The sequence below is a fragment of the Leptopilina heterotoma genome, unplaced genomic scaffold (assembly GCF_015476425.1).
Source record: "Leptopilina heterotoma isolate Lh14 unplaced genomic scaffold, ASM1547642v1 Lhet_103, whole genome shotgun sequence".
NCBI classification, from domain to species: Eukaryota; Metazoa; Arthropoda; class Insecta; order Hymenoptera; family Figitidae; genus Leptopilina; species Leptopilina heterotoma.
The window spans coordinates 758,579-782,045 of record NW_025110818.1 but is presented as its reverse complement, the minus strand read 5'-3'; the positions used below and the strand labels follow the sequence as shown (position 1 = coordinate 782,045).

The following is a 23,467-nucleotide window of genomic DNA, read 5'->3' as shown; positions in this document are numbered from 1 at the left end:
TTTCATTTCGTCTTTTAGAAAAATTTGCATTAAAAAACATGTAAAATTAAAGAATTTTACAATAAAAATGGAAATGTGATTGTATCTGAAAATACTAATTATTTCAAAACATTATCTCGAGGGAAACGGAGTAAAATTATTTATAATTGAATGCTTGCGAAGAAATTTATTAAGATCTTTAAAATAATTGAATTGTTAGGTAAAATTTAATTAATGGCTTTGAAAACAATAATGTTCTATCAAGAAATTTAACTAAAATTGTATTAAAATAAATTTAATTCTTATAAACAAATTTTCGACAAATTTTTAAAGAAAATTGAATTTTTTGAGCAATTCTATTAAAATTGTATTGAAAATAATTGAATTCTTTCGAGGAATTTAATTAAAATTGTATTATAATATTTAAATTTTCTTAGGAGAAATTTATTAATATTTTTGAAAATAATTGAATTCTAGCGAAAAAATTTTATTAAAATTTATGAAAATAATTGAATTCTTGTTTTTTTACAGAAATTTTACTATTTTTGAAAATACTTAAATTCTTGGGAATATTTTTTTAAATTCATGAAATTAATTGAATTTTCACGAAGAATTTTATTATTTATAAAATTTTTATTTTTGCGAATACTTTTATAGAAATTTATAAAAATAATTGTATTCTTCGTGAGAAATTTTATTATTTATAAAAATGTTTGATTTTTTGCAAAGAATTTGATTGAAATTTATAAAGATAATTAAGTTTTAATGAAGAATATTATTATTTATGAAAATAATTAAATTCTTGGGAATGATTTTATTATGCATGAAAATAATTGAATTCTAGGAAAGAAATCTGTTGAAATTTTTTAAAATAATTGAATTCTTTAGAGAATTTTTTTTATTTTTAAAAATATTCTACTTTTTGCTAAAAATTCTTAAAAATAACTAAATTCTTTCGAGGAATTGAATTAAAATTTTATTAAAAATATTTGAATTTTTTTGAAGAAATTTATCAACAATTTAGAAAATTTTACTATTTATGAAAATATTTCAATTCTTGGGAATAATTTTTTTTAAATTTAAGAAAATATTTGATTTTTATTGAAATTTACAAAAATAATTGAATTTTTGTGAAAGAATTTATTGGAATTTTTAAAAATAATTGAATTCTTTAGAGAAATTGTATTATTCATGAAAATATTTAAATTCTAACAAAGAATTTAATTATTTCGAAATAAATTTGATTTTTTGTGAAGTATTTTATTATTTATAAAAATATTTGAATTTTCTTTGCGAAGAATTTTATTAAAATTTTTGTAAACAATTGAATTATAGCGAACAATTCTGTTAAAATTTATCAAATATACAAAATGGAAGAAAACAGGTGGGTAAGGAAGTGTCTGATGGAAGAAATTAGGGCAATTAAGAACAACAATTCATCCAAGTGGGGGAAAGATTTGGAACGGTGCTTGAAGAGTCTAGGAGACGGTCAGATTATTAATCAACTGTGGGATAGGAAACCAGTGGAGGAAGTCGAGGCAAGAGTTAGGCAGCTAATTAAAGTTAAATTGGAACAAGACGTACAAACGGACTGGTCAAAGGTGGATAAATCGTCCTTTTGTGAATATTACAAATCAATTAAAGAAGGAATAAACATGGAGGTATATTGGGGGAGGAAAGATATGTCAAAAAGTCAAAAAGAGGGCTGGGCTAGATGGAGATGTGGAAATGCAATAAAAGAAGAGAAAAAGGGCTTTACAGATAGATCCTGCAGAGGGTGCAGGTCGGAAAAAGAAGTTTTGGAACACGTAGTCCAATGTGATACCGTTCTCCAAGAGCTAAAAGCAGACTCCAAAACATGGTGGCAAGATTGGAGAGGCAAAAGTGCAAAGGAACTTTGGAGGAGTAGACTAATTGAGGGATTGAAAGGCAATTGTGATAAAAACCTGTGTAAGAATCTAAATGAACTAGAAACAATTTTACGTAAGAGAGTATTAATGTAAATGTAATTTATAATTTCTTTGTGTATTGACATATATATATATATATTTATATACTATATTAATATTTTATATTATATGTTTATGTAAGTGTGAATAAGAAACCAAAGGCTGGAAGAGGATGTGAAACAATAATTTGTAACATTAATGAATAAAATTCTATTCTATTCTGTTAAAATTTATCAAAATAATTGAAGTGAATTTTAATAAAATTTTTGAAAATAATTGAATTCTTGTCGAGAATTTTATCAGAATTTTTTTTAAATTAATTGTATTCTTTCGAAGAATTTTTAGAATGTTTTTGAAAATACCTAATAAATAATAATTAATATCTAAAAATGGTATTTTTTTTTAAATATTGATTCTGAAAGCTATAAAAAATTTTAAGTACATGCAAATTTATTATTTTTTATCAATTTCATAAAATGTAAATATAAAACAATCTTAATTATTAGAGATCTTAATTGTATAATAATAAAAAATAGAATGAAAGAGTTTCAGTGAAATAATAATTTCTTTTTCAATAAATTTCTCTATTCTATTCGATAAAATTTTACTGATTAATTTTACATGATTAATTTTAAAATTAATCATGTAAATTTAAACCATGACTTTGGCGTTTCGATGGTTGTCAATTGATTGCCATCAGATGAAAAATTCCTGCTGTAGATGCCAAGAGTCATTAAATTGTTCCCTGCTCCATTGAGATTTAAAGAGAGTATTTGAAAATTCGCAATGTCAATTGATTGAAACGAGAAATTCTCCGAATCAAGTGGTATATAATCAGTTTGAAGAGAAATTGGCAAATTTAGTAAACTAACATTTTCTCTTTTTGGCAAAATTGCCGTTATTTGAAATTTCTCGAAAATCGTTCGAAATTTAATATCATTTTTCTCATCAATTGGTTTACCGCAACTACTTAAGGAATCATTCCTACAAATAATTAAACCACAAACGTGAACTCCTGCATTAATAACTCCATAAGGTCGTACTCCAGAGAAAACACCAAAACGATATCTGAAAATGTGCAGAAAAAAAGAAGAATGTAAATAATTGGAAAAAATTACAATTCTTACCAAATATTTGAATTTAATTTAAAAATTTAATATTTTTACTAAACTAAAATATTTTTTTGTAACTTTCGTATTAAAATAAAATTATAAAATATTGATATCAACCTGTAATATTCCTCGTCTGTAATTGATTTATTGTGCTCTGCTTTGTGATTGAAATGACAACAGAAATTATCCTTACAAAGAGTGATAAACTGATCTGTTTCCGGTTGAATAACAATAGTGTTGAATGAAGAAAGAAAATCGGTTAAATAACCACTTTGAATTGTTTCATCGACAATAGTTGGCACCTCAGTATTTGTAAATTCATAACTAATCTTGTCAAAACTATCAAAATCCCTCTTGCCATCAATAACTTTTGGTACATTTGCTATTAATAAAGCATTTTTATTTTGATTCGCATGAAAAGTAGCTGGGATTTTGGAATTTCTCCCCGCATAAATACCACTTCCGGTTGAGCCAGTTATTGGTTTATTGTAGCCAGATGCCAGGAAATTAACATCATTTGTATGTGACCATGCCGCTTGAATTGAGACTGCATCTAAAAATGGTAATTCCGCAAACCAATGGGTAGGATAGACGATATCTTTAATTTCATTTGTTTTCAATAATTCAAGAGCTGGTGTTTTAAATAGAATATCAAAGCAAATAAATTGGCCAAATTTCACTCCAAAATCGGTGTCAAATATTGAAATATCAGGCACGTGAGTTACATTGAAACTGAATTCCTGAAAGAGATTGTATTTTCGATAGCGACTGATCACAGTTCCATTACGATCGAAAACTATATTTGAATTAAAGAGTTTTTTTTTGTCGCCACTTTGACATTCTTTGCAATCCTCTTTCTCGATGTAGTTGACTACGAGATAAGTGTTGTACTCCCTTGCGGCGCATGATAATTTTTTTAGGATCTAAAAAAAATTTAAATTATATTATTCTTAATGTTTAAAATTAAATAAATAGTAAATTAGACATTTTTAATTTCCAATTTTGTGAAATTATTTGTATTCAAATAATTATGATAATATAAATAATAATTAAACAAATTCTTCTTGGAATTCAATTATTCTTAAAAATTTTTTGCAAAAATTGAAATATTTTCGTAAAAAATAAAAGTTCTGTAAAGTATCTAGTAAATTATTTTCAAAAATTTTAACAATTTTCTTCCATAGAATTCAATTATTTTTAGAAATAATAAATTTCTACGTGGAAATTCAATTATTTCCATAAATTGAAAAAATTCTTCCCAAGAATTCAAATATTTTCATAAATAGTTAAATTTCTCAAAAGAATTTAATTATTTTCAAAAATTCAAATAAAATTTTTCGCGAAAATTCATAATTTTCATAAACAAAATTCTTTGAGAGAATTCAATTATTTTCAAAAATATAATAAAAAACTTCGTAAGAATTCAATTATTTGCAGGAATAATAAAATTCTTGGTAGGAATTCAATTATGTTTAATAAAATTTCTCAATTTTATTCAATTATTTAAAAAATTTTTATATAAAATTCCTCGCCACTATTCAATTATTCTTTAAATTCTTAATAAAATTCTTCGACATTAATAAAATATTTTTAAAATTTTTAATAAAATTCTTTACAAGAATTCAATTATTTCCATCGATAATAAAATCCTTCACAAGAATTCAAAGATTTTTAAAAATAATAACATTTCTCTAAAGAATGCAATTATTATTAATAATTTTAACGGATTTCTTCACTAAAATTTAATTTTTTTAAAAAAATTTTAACAAAATTTTTCACAAAAATTAAATTATTATCATAAATTATAATATAATTGTTAGAAAGAATTCAAATCTGTTCATAAATAATTAAATTTTTCTAAAGAAAAGAAAAGAATTCCTCAAAAGATTTCAATTACTTTCAAATTTTAAACAAATACTCTTAGCAATAATTCAATTATTTTTAAAAATTATAATTAAATTCTTCGAATGAATTCAATTTTTTTAAATATTTTAACAAGATGCTTTTATAGATTTCAATTGAGGCCTTGGATCCAATAACTCGCCCGACGCTCGAAGACTCGCGCTAATGCCAGTCGGGTAACAGTGAGTGGCCCAGAGGCGCTCACTGGTCACTGACTGGCAGTTGCGCGTTTCTCCGAGCGTCTGGCGAGTTATTGGATCCAAGGCCTCAATTATTATTAATTTATCAAGATTTTTTGCAAAAATTCAAATATTTTCATAAATAATAAAATTTTTCTAAAGAATTCAATTATTTTCAGAAATAATAAAATTCTTCGAAAGAATTCAATTATTTTCATAAATAGTAACATTTTTCTAAAGAATTAAATTATTTTTAAAAATTCAATAAAATCCTTAGCAGGAATTCAATTATTTTCATAAATTACAATCAAATTCTTCACAAAAAATCAAATATTTCCATAAATTAAAAAAATTTTTCCCAGTAATTCAAATATTGTCATAAATAGTTAAATTTCTCAAAAGAATTTAATTATTTTCAGAAATTCAATAAAATTTTTTGAGAAAATTCAGATATTTTCGTAAATAATAAAATTTTTCTAAAGAATTCAATTATTTTCAGAAATAATAAAATTCTTCGCAAGAATTCACTTATTTTCATAAATAGTAACATTTTTTGGAAGAATTCCATTACTTTTAAAAATTCAATAAAATCCTTTGCAAGAATTGAATTATTTTTATAAATTACAATCAAATTCTTCGCAAAAATCTAATATTTTCGTAAATAATACCATTTTTTCAAGAATTTAATTTTTGTTAAAAAATTTGAATCAAATTCTTCGTCAAAATTCAATTTTATTTTAATAATTATAATCAAATTCTTTACAGGAATTCAATTATTTTTATAAATATTAGTAAAATTCTTGGAAAGAATTCAATTATTCTCAAAAATTGTAATTAAATTCTAAGCAAGAATTAAATCATTTCAAATTCAAAATTATCAACGTCACAAGAATTTTAATATTCTTTTAACAATACCATTTTTTTATTTACCCAAATTTATGGAATATAAAATAATTTCTTAAGTTTTTTTTTTGAAAAAATAATATTTTTTTTACCAATTTTAAAATTAAATTACGATTTGTAATTCAAAAATTTTTTGAAACTAATGTTTGTTATTATTTAATTTTCAGAAACATTATATTAGAATTTCATTAATTTTAAAGATAAAAACATTATTAAAAAAAAATTAACAAAAAAAATTGAGAAAAAAAATGTTCCTTTACCTCTGATTCACTTTTTGTTTCACATGGTATTAATTTTTCAGAAATGTCCGGAAATTTTGGTGCGAGTGATAAGAAACGATTTCGTTTTTCCTCAATACTTGAAAAGAATTCATTTTCAGATTCTGCTAATATACCAGTCTCGGGATATACAATAATATCTAAATTCTGAAAAAAAGAAAATGTACATTATTCTTTTTGAATAAATAAAAAGAGATTTGAATTATTACATAGATGAATTTTTTTTAATTCTATAAAATTAATTTCTAATGAAAATGAAAACTTACAGAATTTAATTTCTTGGCCTTTTTCAATATTTTTATATAATTATCAACATTAGAAGTGGCAGCGGTTTCGGAAAGCCCTTCTATTGGATGATATTCGACTACAGCTCCGACATAATATAAAGATTCTGGAGAACTCTGGAATAATGTGACAAAATAAATTATTTATCCATTAATTACCAAAGAAATTAAATTAATTAAATTAATTTATTAATTATTACAGTTAAAAATATTAATTACCTGAGAAAAACTGGAAGAAAATTGAAGAAACAAAATTCCAAAAAAATACCAATAAAATGAATCCTTTAACTGCATTTTGGATTCCAATTTTCAGCTTACAAGATTAATTTCGAAGTCAATTAAATCAGAATATCTAAAATAACAGAAAGAAAATAAAATTAATATAATTAATTACTATGTGCTCTCAAGTATCAAGTAATTAGTATTTTTTTGACTCTAATAATTGCACTATCATTCTCAGTAACGTATTTTGCATTTTTTCTAAAATAAATTTCTAGAGAATGAGAATGTTGTAAATTCCAATAAAATAATGTAATATCTAAGAAGATAAAAAAAAGTAATAAAAAAAATTCACAAATACAGTTTGAATAGAAATGATAACAAATAGTAAAATTCCAATGTCATTAATGTATTTATACTCCTTCTTTTATCGCTAATTTTCAAAATTTCTCATGAAACACAAAACTGACTGAAACTAGTTTGAGTTCAACTGTGTAAACATATTATCTCCTAACCTATGACCCGATGAATTACGAGGGAATTCTTTTTTTAAACCAGCATTTACTGGTTTAATAAACATCAATGTTTAAACAAATGTTCACAAGTGTGATTTTATCAGTAAAAAAAATTAATAATAGAAAACAAAATTTATATCATACAATATATTTTTTCTATTTAACCAAAATGAATAGAAAATTATATTTGCTCCTAAAAATAATATCTAACAATAGGCAGAAATTTTATTAATTAGGCAAATAACAAAATATTTTTTATTTCTAAATATAAACTAAATTGAATAATTTCAGATTCAAAATTTAAAAAATTAATTTTTTAAGTAAGTACTTAATTATTATTATTGTTTATTATTTTCAAAAATTTTAATAAAATTCTTCGCAAAAAATTCAAATATTTTTATAAATAATAAAATTATTCACAAAAAATCAAATTTATTTATACATATAAAAATTCTTTGTTAGAATTCAAATATTTTCATAAATAGTAAAATTTCTCTAAAGAATTCAATTATTTTTAAAAATTCCAATAAATTCTTTTGCAAGAATTCAATTATTTTTTTAAATTCCAATAAAAAGCAAATATTATCGTTAATTTAAGAAAAAAATATTTCCAAGAATTGAAATATTTTCATAAATAGTAAAATTTCTGTAAAAAATTCAATTATTTTTAAAAATTTAATAAAATCCTTCGCAAGAATTCAATTATTTTCATAAATTTCAATAAAATTCATTCAGAGAATTCAATTATTTAAAAACAATTTTTAAGAATTTTTAGCAAAAATTAGAATATTTTCATAAATAAATAAAATTTTCTAAAAAATTCAATTATTTTAAAAAATTTTAACAGATTTCTTCGCTAGACTTCAATTATTTTTAAAAAAATTCAATAAAATCCTTCGTAAGAATTGAATTATTTTAATAAATTTTTAATCAAATTCTTCGCAAAAAATCAAATATTTTCATAAATTAAACATTCTCAAGAATTAAATTATTTTCATAAATTTTAATAAAATTCTTAAAAGAAGTAATTGTTTTTAAAAATACTTTGATAGAATTCAATTATTTTCATAAATTTAAATAAAATTTATTGCAAAAAAGCAAATATTTTTATAAATAATAAAATTCTTCTCAAGAATTCAATTATTTTTAGAAATAATAAAATTCTTCGTATACATTCAATTATTTTCATAAATAATAAAATTCTTCGCAAAAATTCAATTATTTTCAGTAAAATTTCTGGAAACAATTCAATTTTATTTTTAAAAATTCAATAAAATCTTTTACAAGAATTCAATTATTTCCATAAATTTCAATAAAATTTATTGGAAAAAATAAAATATTTATATAAATAATAAAATTTTAGTTAAGGATTTAATTATTTTCTAATTTTTTAAAATAAAATTTGTTTTAAGAATTCAATTATCAATTTCATGAACAGTAAAATGCTTCGAAGGAAGTATTTTTTTAAATTTTTTAATAAAATTCTTTGCAAGAATTCAATTATTTTCAATACATTAATTTTTAACTTGAAAACATTTAAAAAGAAGAATTATTAAAAAAGTTGAAAAAAATTCTTTGTTTAATACTGAATAATTTTAGGCAAACAAATATTATAAGTTATTATTTTATAATGTATTGAAATAAATTATAATTGATAATTTCGATTATAATTTTATTAGAATTAATTAGTACATTACTTTTATTATTATATCTGTAAAAATAAATTTCTTCAGATCAATCAAATTTATAGTTTTGTTTATTTATATTAACAATGTAAGTTTCATGCGGTATTATCGATATACTTGTCAAATATCAACTTCCATCTAACACAAAACCGGTCTGCATTCTCTATTTACTTGCCAATAAAAGCAAAATCTTAATTCACCTTTCTTTTATAGCCGTATATATATTTCTCTACTAAAATATTGCATATTTAGATTTTAAGAAGATTTTACATCAAAGGATATTTGTCATTTATTTGTAATAATATTTTTTAAATTTACAATTCATTTAATTTAATTAACACAATTTTATTTATTAATTTAACTCAATATTTGGTGTTCTAAAAAAATTTCATAATCAATTTTTTTTAACACAATATTTTATTAATCGAACAATTTGATTCTCTGAATAAATTTGAACAAAAAAATATTGTGTTTGTATCTAAAAAGAAAATTTAGAAACTGTTACAATACCTATTTTGTGATTAAAGTACAATTCTGTTAAAAATAAATTAAGAATTTTTTTTCAAAAGTAAAAAAAATCAATAAATTAATTAATTTTTTTGTCATAGAAACAAAAATTTACAAGTCGTACGGAAAATTATCAAATTTCTAAATCTAAATTATCAAAAGTGAAAAAAAAATATTTTTACCGTTCATTTATAATAAAATTCCTACATTCTGAAGACACAAAATAAAATTAAAAAAATATTCAATTTTTTCAATTATAAATCAAAGAAGAAACCAATTAAAACCAGATTACTCGTTAATCGAAGATCATGACCCATTGTAGAGATTATCAATTTTTTCCCCAAGTTTGCACGCGTCAATTTCTCTTTTTTTTTGACACCATTTGCTGATATTTGAATTTGACAATGACAATGTCAAATAATGAGAGATTATACATATAGTGAGAGAGAAGAAAATCAACAAACAGGAAAAGAGCAGAGAGAGCAAAAGGAGAAAGAAGAAGAACTGTATATAAACCAAGCTACAATTTTCCTTCAGTTCAGTAAACTCGTCGGTGGTTAGATAGTGTGTGAGAGATTTAATCTATATAAGAAACAAGTGTTTCTCTTCAAACTAGAATATTTATTATTTATATAGTGAGAGTTAAACAGAAAGTGAAGGAAAGTGATCAAATTTTCATTTCAAGACGGTGTCAAAAAAAAAAAAAATATTTTTTTCTACAAATTCAAATGTTGTCAATAAATAGAGTTATTTTCTATCAACGTTCATTTTTCTCAAATTCCGTAAGTTTTCAATTTCATTCAATGACTAAATTTCCTTAATTTCAAATTTTTTTGATGTAAATAATAATAATAAAAATAAAAATTTTTAACAAAAATAATTATAATTATATTTTTTTTTGTTACATTATTAGAATATTAAAATACTTTTTTTAATTTTGACAAATTTATTGCTTATTTATTAACTATTTAATAACACGAGGAATTAATTGCTATTTTGGTTACTAATAAATGAGAATATTTTCTTTCTTCGGGAAAAACAATTCCTGGGTTCGGTATGCGGAAAATTTTTTGTACTCATAACAATATTGATTGCAGCTTTTTTAAGGATCTGCAGAAGTGTAACGGTAGCTCTCTATTTCTAATAGGATTAGGTATGTATTTTGCATTTTGTAGTTATTAACCTTCTCAGTATATAATCACAAAAGCCTTTAGTCTGGTGTGCAAGATAACAAATACAAAATATTTTTTTTTTATAGTAACTAAAATCTTTGATTTTTGACTAATTAAAAATGAAATGAAATTTAATTTAATAAACTTAATTAATCACTAAAATTTAATTTAATTATTAAATAAATTTAATTAATTTAAATCATTAATTAGAAACGAAAATTTTTAATGAATCGAATTCTATTTTGAAAATTTGTAGTTGCAATTTTTTGAGGAAAAACTTTATTCACTAGAATTATAGTAACTTTTAAATATTTTACTTATTAAGAAATAAATAATTGAATAATTAAATAAATCAATTTAAAGCAACATCTTCTGAATGATTGAATTAAAATTGCAGTTATCCACTTAATGATTATGTGCATATCGCTCTATTGAATTTTTATGACTTCAATCAAGACATTCATTCAAGTTGAATATATCGCGAATGCAATTTGTATTCAAAAACAATGATTATTTATAGAAAATTATTTCAAAACTACTTAAAATACTTTAAAATCATTCGAAAAAGTATTTTTAAAATTATTATGAACAGTATAAATAATTATTTTTAATTTCAATTTATTTTAATTTCAATTATTTTTAATTTCATTTATTTCTAATTGTAATTATTTTAAATTGGATTTGTTTCTAATTTCAATTATTTTAAAGATTTATTCCTAATTGTAATTATTTTAAATTTGATTTTTTGATTTATTTCTAATTTGAATTATTTTAAATTTGATTTATTTCTAATTTGAATTATTTTAAATTTGATTTATGAACATTGAGTGTCTAATAATTTATTTTTAAAAATTTTAATTTACTTTTAATTTTAATTATTTTGAAATGTAATTACTCTTTATAAATAAATATTGTTTAAGGAAAATTATTGAAAAAAAGGACTTGTGTATTCTGAATCGAAATTATTGAATATTTGAATATTTGAATATAATTAATAATAATGAATAATACAAATTAAGAGAGTAAAAAAAATGTTCTATGGCTAAATAATTTATATTTGAATATCTTTTTTTCAAACTATAGGCAGTGATGGCAAAATTAAAAGTTGCAATAATTGGACAGAGCAATTTTGCAGCTGAGGTGTATAAATCTTTAAAGCAAGATGGTCATCACATCACGGGAGTCTTTACAATTCCTGATAAAGGAAATCGAGAAGATCCACTAGGTGTGTAATTTTTAAATTCTACCTAATTCAATTTTGAAGCTAAAATTTAATTTTTATGTTAAAAATAAATTTAAATTTAAATTTAAATTGGATTTCAATTTAAATTAATTTTCAATGTAAATTAAATTTCAATTTAAATTTAAATTGGATTTCAATTTAAATTAATTTTCAATGTAAATGAAATTTCAATGTAACATTCCTTGAACATAAATTTAAAGATTTAAATTATTTAAATTAATTTTTAATGTAAATTAAATTTCAATTTAAATTACCTTGAAAATAATTTTAAATTCAATTTCAATGTAATTTATCCTGAAATTAAAATCCAGTTAAATTTCAATTTAATTTACCTTGAATTTTAATTTACATTGAAAATTAATTTAAACTGAAATCTACGAAATTAAAATTTAATTTGAAATGAAATCTACGTAATTTAAATTGACATTTAATTTGAATTGAAATCTACTTTAAATTGAAATTTAATATTAAATTGAAATTAAATTTAAACAATGAATTGTAATTACTGGAATTAATTTAGAAATAGAAATAATTTATACCTATATATTCGTTTTTTCCTTTTTTTTTGTTTTCTTTGTGGACCAGCGAGTACAGCAAAAGAAGACGATGTGCCTGTTTTCAAAATCAAAGCCTGGAGAAGTAAAGGCAAAACTCTTCCGGAAATACTCAATATTTACAAGGAAATTGAAGTCGATTTAAATGTTTTGCCATTTTGCACTCAATTCATACCAATGGAGGTGATAAATCATCCGAAACATCAAAGTATTTGCTATCATCCATCAATTTTGCCGAGACATCGTGGCGCCAGTGCAATTAGTTGGTGAGATTTCGTTCCTGCGAAAACATCAATTTTTTTAATAATAAATATAAAACCAATTTTTATTAAGAATCTTTCTTCACTTTAACTTTTTTTCAATTTAGAATTAATTTAAAATTCAATTAATTTTATTCGTTTAAGTGCTAACAAGATTTTAAGCCATTTTCCTCAAATATTATCAATAATAATATAATATTAAACCACCTTTATTTTAATCGATTAATTTAAATACAATTTTATTTTTACTTTAAAAAAACAATTCGTATTTTCTATTTTTTAAAACAAATTATATTTTTGAAAAAAAATTCATTTCTTTAACACTTGCACTGTAAGTAAAATTTGCGTTTAAAACTATTGAGAATCGATAATTTTCAAGAAAGTAAAAAAAAAATTATGTAGGTATAATAATTTCGCTATTACTTAATATCAAATCAGAATTTCGTGATTCGTTACTTGTAGATTAACATACAACAAAGTATCAAAAACAAGTTTCTCACAAACTTTTCAAAAACCAGTTATATACTCAACCAATACGTTCCATTTCATGCTCCACTTATCAATTTGTTTACTACAAATATCTTTCATTGATATATGATAACATTACTTTTATAAAACTTTTATTTATTTTATTAAATCATACTTATCTTTAATATTTAGCAAGATTTTTTTTTGCATTTTTATTTCGTTTTATTTATAGTTAAGGACAAAACTAGAAATTTTTTAATATTACGAAAATAATTTTAAAAAAATTGTAGAAACTGTAAAATAAATAATATTTACTTACTCATTTACGGATAGGACTCTCATTAATGGCGACAAAGTTGCGGGTCTCTCGATCTTTTGGGCGGACGATGGTCTCGACACGGGACCGGTTTTACTGCAAAAAACCTGCCCAGTAAATCCAAATGATACCTTAGATAGTTTGTACAACAATTTTTTGTATCCCGAAGGAATAAAAGCAGTGGCCGAAGCAGTAAAGCTCGTTTCCCTGGGAAAAGCTCCCAAGATTCCTCAAACCGAAGAAGGTGCAACTTACGATCCAATTTTAACTAAACACGAACTCCAAAGGTAATTGGCATCCTTGAAATCTGAAAAATATACAATTCATTATTATTATTAACATAATTATTATTATAATTATTAATTTACGATGTTAACTTAATATTTGCTCTAATAATCTTCTATATTAATAATCGTCAATAATCGTTGTATTCCGGTAATCTGTTAACAGTTTGATGTTAGTTGTTTGCTTTTTTGTTTCATAATTTTTTTTTAAATTTTCTTTTAAAATAATTTCCACATTTAAAATTAATTTATAGAAAATCATCGAATTGTTGCAAAAAATTTGATAATAATAAAATTTCTACGAAGAATTTTATTATTTAGGACAATAATTCATTTCTCGAGAAGAAATATGTTAAAAATTTTGATAATTCTAAATTAAACTCATTTTGAAGAATTTCTTTGAATTTTTTTTTTTACAAATAATGGAGTTTCTTTAAAAATTTTAATTAAAAATCTTAAAAATAAATGAATTTTATGAACTCTTTTCTTTTAAGTTTGTAAAATAATCGTGTTTTTTAATAATTGAAATTAAACATTTAATTATTAAATTTTATTAAAATTTTTGAAAATTCTTTTGAAAAATTTTATAACGAATTAAGAAAAAAATTGAATCCTTTCGTGACATTTTTTTGAAAATAATTGAATTTTTGCAAAGATTTTTATTACCTATTTATAAATATAATTGAATTGTTTCGAAGAATTTATTAAAATTTTTAAAAATAATTGAATTTTTGCAAAGAATTTTACGATTTACAGATATAATTGGAATTTTTCGAAGAATTTATTAAAAATTTAGAAAATAATAATTAAATCTTTTGAAATTTTTTATAACGAATTATGAAAAAAAATTGAATTCTTTCGTGAAATTGCTTTGAAAATAATTGAATTTTTTCAAAGAATTTGACTATTTATGAATACAATTCAATTTTATCGAAGGATTTATTTAAATTTTAGAAAATAATTGGATTTTTTTGAAAAATATTATTAAAAATTTTTTTAAATGGAATTCTTTTATGAAATTTTATTAAAATTGTATTAAAAATAATTTAATTTTTTTGAAAAGAATTTTATTATTTACAAATATAATTGAATTTTTACAAAGAATTTATTAAAAGTTTAAATAATAATTGAATTTTTGCAAAGAATTCTGTTTACAAATATAATTGGAATTTTTCGAAGAATTTATTAAAATTTTAGAAAATAATTGAATTTTTGCAAAGAATTTTGTTATTTATGAAAATATTTGATTTTTGGGGAAGAATTTGATTGCAATTTTAAAAAATAATTGAATTCTTGCGAAGGATTTTATTGAATTTTGAGAAATAATTGAATTCTTTCCAGAAATTTTACTACTTAAAAAAATAATTGAATTCCTACCTACGAAGAATTTTATTATTTATAAACAATTTATAAAATCAATTGAATTCTATCAAAAAATCTTGTTAAAATATTTGAAAATAATTGATTTTTTTTAAAGAATTTTATTGAAACTTATGAAAATAATTGAATTCTTGAGAAGGATTTTATTGAATTTTTAAAAAATAATTAAATTTTTGCGAAGAATTTTATTATTTATGAAAAGATTAAATTTTTTGCAAAGAATTTTGCTATTTGTAAATATAATTGAATTGTTTCGTGAAATTTTTTTTGAAAATAATTGAATTTTTGCAAAGATTTTTCATAGAATAAAGAAAAAATTGAATTCTTTAGTGATGTTTTCCAAGGATTTATTAAAATTTTAGAAAATAATTGTATTCATTCGTGAAATATTATTAAAATTTTGTTTGAATATAATTGAATTTTTGGCAAAAAATTGTACTATTTATAAAAATATGTAATTGGATTTTTTTGAAAAATATTATTAAAAATTTTTTTAAAATGGAATTCTTTCATGAAATTTTATTAAAATTGTATTAAAAATAATTTAATTTTTGAAAAGAATTTGATTAAAATTATTAAACAAGAATATTTAATTAGTAAATTAGTTAATAACTGAATTCTTTTTTTTTTTTTGAGTGTGAAATTATTCAAAAATTCATATTTGAAAATAAAAAGTTTCGTAATTTGCATAAGGTTTTGAATTGGTAAAAAAATTTCTTCACAGATTAGATTTTACTGGGAAATCAGCGGAAGATGTGCATAATTTTATAAGAGGTCTGGACAGTGCATTCGGCGCTTGGACTCTAATTAATGGTGAAGAAATTCGTCTCTATGGCAGTAGAATTTGGGATAGAAAAAAATTACCCGAAGGTGATAATGTTGATGTCGACGGTCACATTGGAATTGTTCACGAAGATGGTCTCCTTATAAAAATCAATGAAGAGAATTGTATCAATATCGAAAGACTCAAAATTGGCAACAGAACAATTATCGCCAGTAAATTTGGCAAACATTCGGAAAAAAATCAAATTATCGAATACACAGGAGAGGAAAATGAGAAAATTGATACGGTTCGAAGTATTTGGGAAAGTATTCTCAAAATGGAGGTTTATGAGGATACCGACTTTTTTGCCAGTGGTAAACAATCCTTCAAGATAATAATTAAAAATTAAATTTTTGATAATTAAAAAGAAAGAGTATCAGAGAGTTTAATAAAATACTAATTAATATTATTGATAATTGAACGAATACTAGTTAGTAAAAATATTAATTATCAAAAAATAGAGTAAAAATTTAATTTCTTTGTTTTTTTCTCTCTTCTTTTCTAGGAGCGGGAAGTATGGACGTTGTGAGACTTGTAGAAGAAGTGAAGGACTCTATCGGAATATGTCTTCAAAATACAGACGTTTTTATGGCGCCGATTTTCAGTGAATTCGCGAGGACAATGGTATTGAAGGGACGTGGCGATTCAACGCAATTGGAAATTAAATACGATCCAGTCGAATTGAGAGCGAATAATAAGGATTTAAAATTCCCGAGACAATTGTTCATTGACGGACAATTTGTCAACGGTCACGGGAAGCCGATCGAGACAATAAATCCCCACGATGAGAGTCTCATTTGTTCCGTTGAATCGGCATCGCCCGAAGATGTTGATCATGCCGTGATTGCGGCAAAACGCGCCTTCGACGAGGGCGAATGGAGTAAAATCAGCGCCAGAGAAAGAGGAACACTTCTCTTCAGGTATAGAAAAATCTAAAAATTAAAAGCAGAAATTGTAAACAATATTTTAGTTAATTGCAGTTTAGTTAATTCAGGGCTCGAACCAGTGAAAGTATTTAAAAAATACGGAGCAAAAATGAAAAATTACGGACCAATTACTGACAAAAATATAACAGGTCCAAGTTAAATAAGAAAACATTTTACTTAAAACTAAAAATTAAATTTTTTCATAACTATAAAACATGAAGACATTGATCACTCCAAGTCTTCGACTCGGAGTGATCAATTTCTTCATGTTTTATAATAATTAAAGATAGCCCAGTGATAAAATCATTATTTTATACTATAAGAATATTATTACTGTAACTCCTTCAAAATTATTTTTATCATTTCAATTTAATTATTATTTCCAAGAATTTGTAACTAAAATTCTTCTATAAATTCATTAATTTTTTTAATAATTTTTAAAAAAGTTCTTTGAGAATTTTCAAATTTATTTGTTTACAATTCAATTTTACTTTCAATTATTAGGAAATTCTTAAATTAAATATATATTAGAAAATAAAAATTTCAAAAAAATAATTTCAAGTAAAATTGAAACAAACTTTTTCAAAAAAAAGTTCATTCTCCTACAGAATTATTAGTTAAAAGTATGAGAAATTAAAATTTTGAAAGATTTTAATATGAATCCTTTTCAAAATTAAATTACTTCTAAAAATTCACACTATATTGCTTTTAATATTCAATTTTTATCTAAAATTTGAACTGAAATTTATTTTTAATTAAATTATTTGAATAAAAAAAAAATAATTGATTGAATAATTGAATTCTCATAAAGAATTTTATCAACAAATTTTTAAATAATTCAATTCTTTCGACGAATTTTAATAAAAGTTCTAAGATAATTACAATTTTCGAGGAATTCCATTAAAATTCAGCATTGAGAAGTATTTTATTTAATTTTTAAAAATGATTGAATTCTTTTAAGAAATTTTACTGAAAATAATTGAATTTTTGCGAAGAATTTTATTATTTATGAAAATAATTGAATTTCTACGAAGAATTTTATTAGTTCTAAAAATAATTGAATTCTTGCGAAGAAGTTTATTGAATTTTTAAAAATAATTGAATTCTTTCCAGAAATTTTACTACTTTTAAAAATAATTGAATTCCTGTGAAGAATTTTATTATTTATGAACAATTTTTAAAATCAATTATTGAATTCTATCAAAAAATCTTGTTAAAATAATAGAAAATAATTAAATTTTTGAGAAGGATTTTATTTAATTATTAAAAATGATTCAATTCTTTCAAGAAATTTTACTGAAAATAATTGAATTATTGCAAAAAATTTTATTATTTATGAAAATATTTGCTTTTTTGCAATGCATTTTATTGAAATTTATGGAAATAATTGAATTCTATCAAAAAATCTTGTTAAAATATTTGAAAACAATTGTCTTCTTTTAAAAATTTTATTGCTATTTATGAAAATAAATTGAATTCTCGAGAATGTTTTATTTATAAAAATATTTGATTTTTTGCGAAGAATTTTATTGAAATTTATGAAAATAATTGAATTCTTGCGAAGGATTTTATTGAATTTTCAAAAATAATTGAATTCTTTTCAGAAATTTTACTAAAAATAATTTAATTTTTTCGAAGAATTTTATTATTTATGAAAATAATTTAATTCTAGCGTAGGAATTTCTTAAAGTTTGTGAAAATAATTGAATTTCGAAGAAGAATTTTATTATTTCTAAAAATAATTGAAATTTTGACGAGAATTTTTAAAAATTTTTGAACATAATTGAATTTTTGCGAAGAATGTTATTACTTTTGAAAATAATTGAATTTCTACAATCATATGTAATTTCTCTAAAATTCTCCAAATTTTATCGTACAATTTACAAACTTTTTGTTTTTTTTCTTTCAAATTACGGACTTTACGGACCTTTTTTTCAAAAAAACGGACTTTTACGGGCTTAAAGCAAATTTATGGACCATTATAGAATTTACGGACCTAGTTCGAGCCCTGGTTAATTAATTTAGTTTACAAATTTCTAGTTGTAATTAATTTAGTTTACAAATTTCTAGTTGAAATTAATTTAGTTTACGAATTTCTAGTTAAAATTAATTTAAACTAAAAATAAAGTTATAATTCACTGAATAGTAAAAATGAATTAATAAATAAAATAGACTCGCCGACTTGATGGAGGAACACAAGGAAGAATTGGCAACAATCGAGAGCATTGATTCGGGAGCAGTTTACACATTGGCTCTAAAAACCCACGTTGGCATGTCAATAGAGACTTGGCGATATTTTGCCGGTTGGTGCGATAAAATTCAAGGATCGACAATACCAATTTCTCATGCGCGACCAAATAGAAATTTAACGATAACAAGAAAGGAGCCAATTGGCGTTTGTGCATTGATAACGCCTTGGAATTATCCTCTGATGATGCTCTCGTGGAAAATGGCAGCATGTTTGGCAGCTGGAAATACTGTTATCATGAAACCGGCGCAAACTTCACCATTGACGGCATTGAAATTTGCTGAACTCGCTGCCAAAGCTGGTATTCCTTCTGGTGTTATTAATATTATTCCCGGCAGTGGTTCAATCACTGGCAATTCATTGGCAAATCATCCAATGGTGAGAAAATTGGGATTCACTGGCTCTACGGAAATTGGTCAAGTTATTATGAGATCGTGCGCTGATAGTAATTTGAAGAAAGTCTCACTTGAATTGGGTGGGAAAAGTCCTTTGGTGATATTTGAGGATACGGATTTAGCGCATGCGGTTCGCGTTGCAATGAGCAGTGTTTTCTTTAATAAGGGAGAAAATTGCATCGCTGCAGGTATTTAATGTTGTATTCTCAATTATTTAGAAACTGAAAACAAATCGAATTCAAATTCGAAAACAAAACTTAACAAAATATAAATACAAATTAAAAATATTCAAATTAAAACTAAGAATAATTCAAATTCAAACTAAAAAAAATCTTAATTCAAACTAAAACAGGATTGCTACAAAAATATAATTTTGTTTTTCCTTGACTTTTTCTTTGATAATTTTGAAATCCATTTGTTTAATTTACTTTTACGTGAAATTTCAATTACTCGGAAATTTTTCAATTAAATATGTATTAGAAAATAAAAATTTCAAATAATTTCAATTAAACTTTTTCAAAAAAAATTAATTCTACATAAGTGTTAGTTAAAAGTATGAAAAATTCAAATTTTCAAAGATTTTAATTTGATACCTATTCAAAATTCAATTATTTCTAAAAATTCACGCTATAATGTTTTTAATATTCAATTATCTAAAATTTTAACTGAAATTCAATTTTTAATCAATTTTCATCAGAAAATTCTACGAGAATTCAATTACTTAAATAAAAAAATAAATGATTTATTGAATAATTGAATGTTTCCTAAAATTGAATTTTCATAAAGAATTTTATCAACAAATTTTCAAATAATTGAATTCTTTCGACGAATTTTAATAAAATTTTTAAGAATAATAATTACATTTTTTAAGGAATTCGATTAAAATTGTATTAAAAATAATTGAACTTCTGCGATGAGTTTTATTATTTAGGAAAATAAGTTAATTCCTAAAAAGAATTTTATTATTCATGAAAGCATATTTTCATAAATAATAAAATTTCTTTGCGGGAATTCAATTATTTTCAATTTCAATACAATATTACGAAAGAATTCAATTATTTCTTTCAATTTTTATTAAAATCTTTCCAAAGAATATAAATATTTTCAAAATTTTTAATAAATTTATCAAAACAATTCAATTATTTTTATAAACAGTAAAATTTCTCTAAAGAATTAAATTATTTTTAAGATTCAATAAAATCCTTCGCAAGAATTCAAATATTTTCATAAATTACAACCAAATTCTTCTCAACAAATCAAATTTTTCTCAAGAATTCAATTATTTTCGTAAATTTCCATTAAATTAAAATCAAATAAAAAAAAGTCCGAAAGGGCTCGTCTCCCGTTTGTAAATAAATGTAAATAAATAAAATTTTATGCAAAAAATCAAATATATTCATAAATAATAAAATTCTTCGTAAAAATTTAATTAATTTCAAAAATTTCAATAAAATTCTTCGCAAAAATCCAAATATTTTCATAAATAATAAAATTCTTTAAAAGAATTCAATTATTTTCAGAAATAATAAAATTCATCGCAAGAATTTAATTATTTTCATCAAATTTAATTATTTCAATCAAGAAATTTTTTTATAGAATTCAATTATTTCAAAACATTTTATAAAATCCTTCGCAAGAATTTAATTATTTTCATAAATTACAACCAAATAATTAAATGTTTTTGCAGGATTTTATTAAATCTTTTTCATTAATTAAATTCTTTTGGAAAATTTTATTAAGACAGTAAATATTGAAAATCATTGAATTGAGGAAAATTTTTGAAATTTTACCAAGAATTTTATTAAAATTTTTTAAAAGAATTGAATTTTGGAGAAGAATCTTATTATTTATAAGAATAATTGAAATTTTGAAGGAGAATTTTTAAAAGTTTTTTTTAAATATTATTGAATTTCTGCGAGGAATTTTATTACTTTTGAAAATCATTGAATTTCTGCAATTATTTGTAACTTCTCCAAAATTCAATTTTTTTTTAGTGTTTTTAACTAAAATTCTTCTATAAATATATCATTTTTAATAATTAATTAAATATGTACTAAAAAATTTATCTAATTTCAGAAGAATTTGTCTTATTAAAATTTTTGGAAAATCTAAGTTCTTTAAAATTTCCAATTAAATTCATTCAAAATTGAAACTTCATAAAATTTCAAATTAAATCCTTTTGAAGTTCATCTATTTATGAAAATTGTAAACTCGACTCTTTTAAAATTGAATTAATTTTGAAATATTTAAGTAAAATTATTCATTAAATAATTTATAAATAATAATTTTATGATAGTTCTTCAAGAATTAAGTTATTTAAAATTAATTTATTGTTAGAAATAGAAAATTGTCAGAACTTTACACAATATGATATTAAATTTATTCAAAATAATTTAATTTTTTAAGAACTATTATACATTTTTTCCTAAACATTATTTATCGAATCCCTGATTTTTCTCTGAATTTCCTAACTTGCAGCAAACCCTGTGCAACTGAACAAAATTCAAATACAAATTAAAAATATTCAATTGAAACTAAGAATAATTGAAATTCATACGAAACAAAATTTAAATTCAAACTAAAAATTCTATTCGAATTTAAAAGAAAAAAAAAGGAAGAAAAAGAAAAAATACTAAACTAAATTCAAGTGCAAACTAAAAAAATTCAATACCAAACTAAAAATGACAATGAAATTTGAAAAAGATATAAATATACATTACTCAATTAAAAATATTCTTCCCCTTGATAAATATTCTTAAAAAAATCAACTTACAGGTCGACTCTTCGTGGAGGAATCAATCCACGACGAGTTTCTCAAGAAAGTTGTCGAGGAAACGAAGAAATTAACAATTGGCAATCCACTGGATCGTGGCACAGCTCATGGTCCACAGAATCACAAGGCTCATCTCATGAAATTAATTGAATTCACAAAGAAAGGCGTTGAGGATGGTGCTCGCCTTGTTTACGGTGGAAGTAAATTAGACTGTCCAGGTTTTTATTTTCAGCCGACAATATTCACAGACGTCACGGACGATATGTTTATTGCAAGAGACGAATCCTTTGGTCCAATAATGGTAATTTCCAAATTCAATTCAAAGGATCTTGATCGTGTGGTGGCGCGGGCAAATTCAACGGAATATGGCCTTGCAGCTGGTGTTCTCACAAAGGATATTACACGTGCTTTACGTTTTGCCGAAAAGGTCGAGGCAGGCACTGTCTTCGTCAATACATACAACAAAACAGATGTTGCCGCTCCATTCGGCGGTTGCAAGAAATCAGGTTTTGGCAAAGATTTGGGACAGGAGGCTCTCAATGAATATCTGAAAACAAAAACCATCACTATTGAGTATTGATTTCTTTACCTTTCGAATTATTCTCATAAACGAACAATTGCTAATTAATTTCCAAAAGTTGATAATGCGACAAAATTAATATTTTTCTTTATCTATTTTTGTTCTGCAATTTGATACATTTATAATTTGAAAATTAAGATCCAATTCTTTCTACTTTTAGGAATTTTCAAATTCTCTCGAATGTCACATTATTTCAAAGTCAATTTTTTATTACTGGATAGAAAATTTTTCAACTGTTTTATTTTACTTTTTAATAATTTGTAATCGATTTTACTCGATTTTTATTATTATCCATTATTATCAATTTTATTACAATTATTGTTATTATTATCATAATTATTGTCAATTTCATTACCATTATTGTTATTATTAGTATTATCATCAATTTTATTACCAATATTGTTATTATTATAGTTATTATATAATTTTTTGTACCATATAGAATATATTTTTAAATGTGTTATATATTTTATGAAACTGTTAATAAATAATAATTATATTTCTGAAAAATTTTGTTTAATTAATTTCTAAAT

The 23,467-nt window shown here is 22.3% G+C and overlaps 2 protein-coding genes across 3 annotated transcripts; one reads left to right on the top strand and one right to left on the bottom strand.

The window, feature by feature from the left end:
• Nucleotides 1-2,357: 2,357 nt before the first annotated feature.
• LOC122501124 (vanin-like protein 1) lies at nucleotides 2,358-12,602 on the bottom strand. Of its 2 annotated transcripts, none has more exons than XM_043610400.1 (6): nucleotides 12,467-12,602; nucleotides 6,806-6,938; nucleotides 6,569-6,703; nucleotides 6,285-6,449; nucleotides 3,158-3,963; nucleotides 2,358-2,996 (listed from the first exon to the last, which is right to left on the bottom strand). In XM_043610400.1, exons 2-6 carry the CDS (start codon nucleotides 6,878-6,880, stop codon nucleotides 2,570-2,572), a joined length of 1,608 nt encoding a protein of 535 aa, XP_043466335.1. In that variant the 5' UTR covers nucleotides 6,881-6,938; nucleotides 12,467-12,602; the 3' UTR covers nucleotides 2,358-2,569. The 2 variants fall into 2 exon arrangements, with proteins under 2 accessions (XP_043466335.1, XP_043466341.1); XM_043610406.1 differs by lacking the exon at nucleotides 12,467-12,602 and adding an exon at nucleotides 7,225-7,288.
• Nucleotides 10,042-23,177, top strand: LOC122501116 (cytosolic 10-formyltetrahydrofolate dehydrogenase). The gene is made up of 9 exons (XM_043610393.1): nucleotides 10,042-10,294; nucleotides 10,610-10,665; nucleotides 11,768-11,909; nucleotides 12,513-12,747; nucleotides 13,543-13,812; nucleotides 15,914-16,326; nucleotides 16,518-16,932; nucleotides 19,111-19,769; nucleotides 22,357-23,177. Exons 3-9 carry the CDS (start codon nucleotides 11,774-11,776, stop codon nucleotides 22,932-22,934), a joined length of 2,706 nt encoding a protein of 901 aa, XP_043466328.1. The 5' UTR covers nucleotides 10,042-10,294; nucleotides 10,610-10,665; nucleotides 11,768-11,773; the 3' UTR covers nucleotides 22,935-23,177.
• The last annotated feature ends 290 nt before the right edge of the window (nucleotides 23,178-23,467 follow it).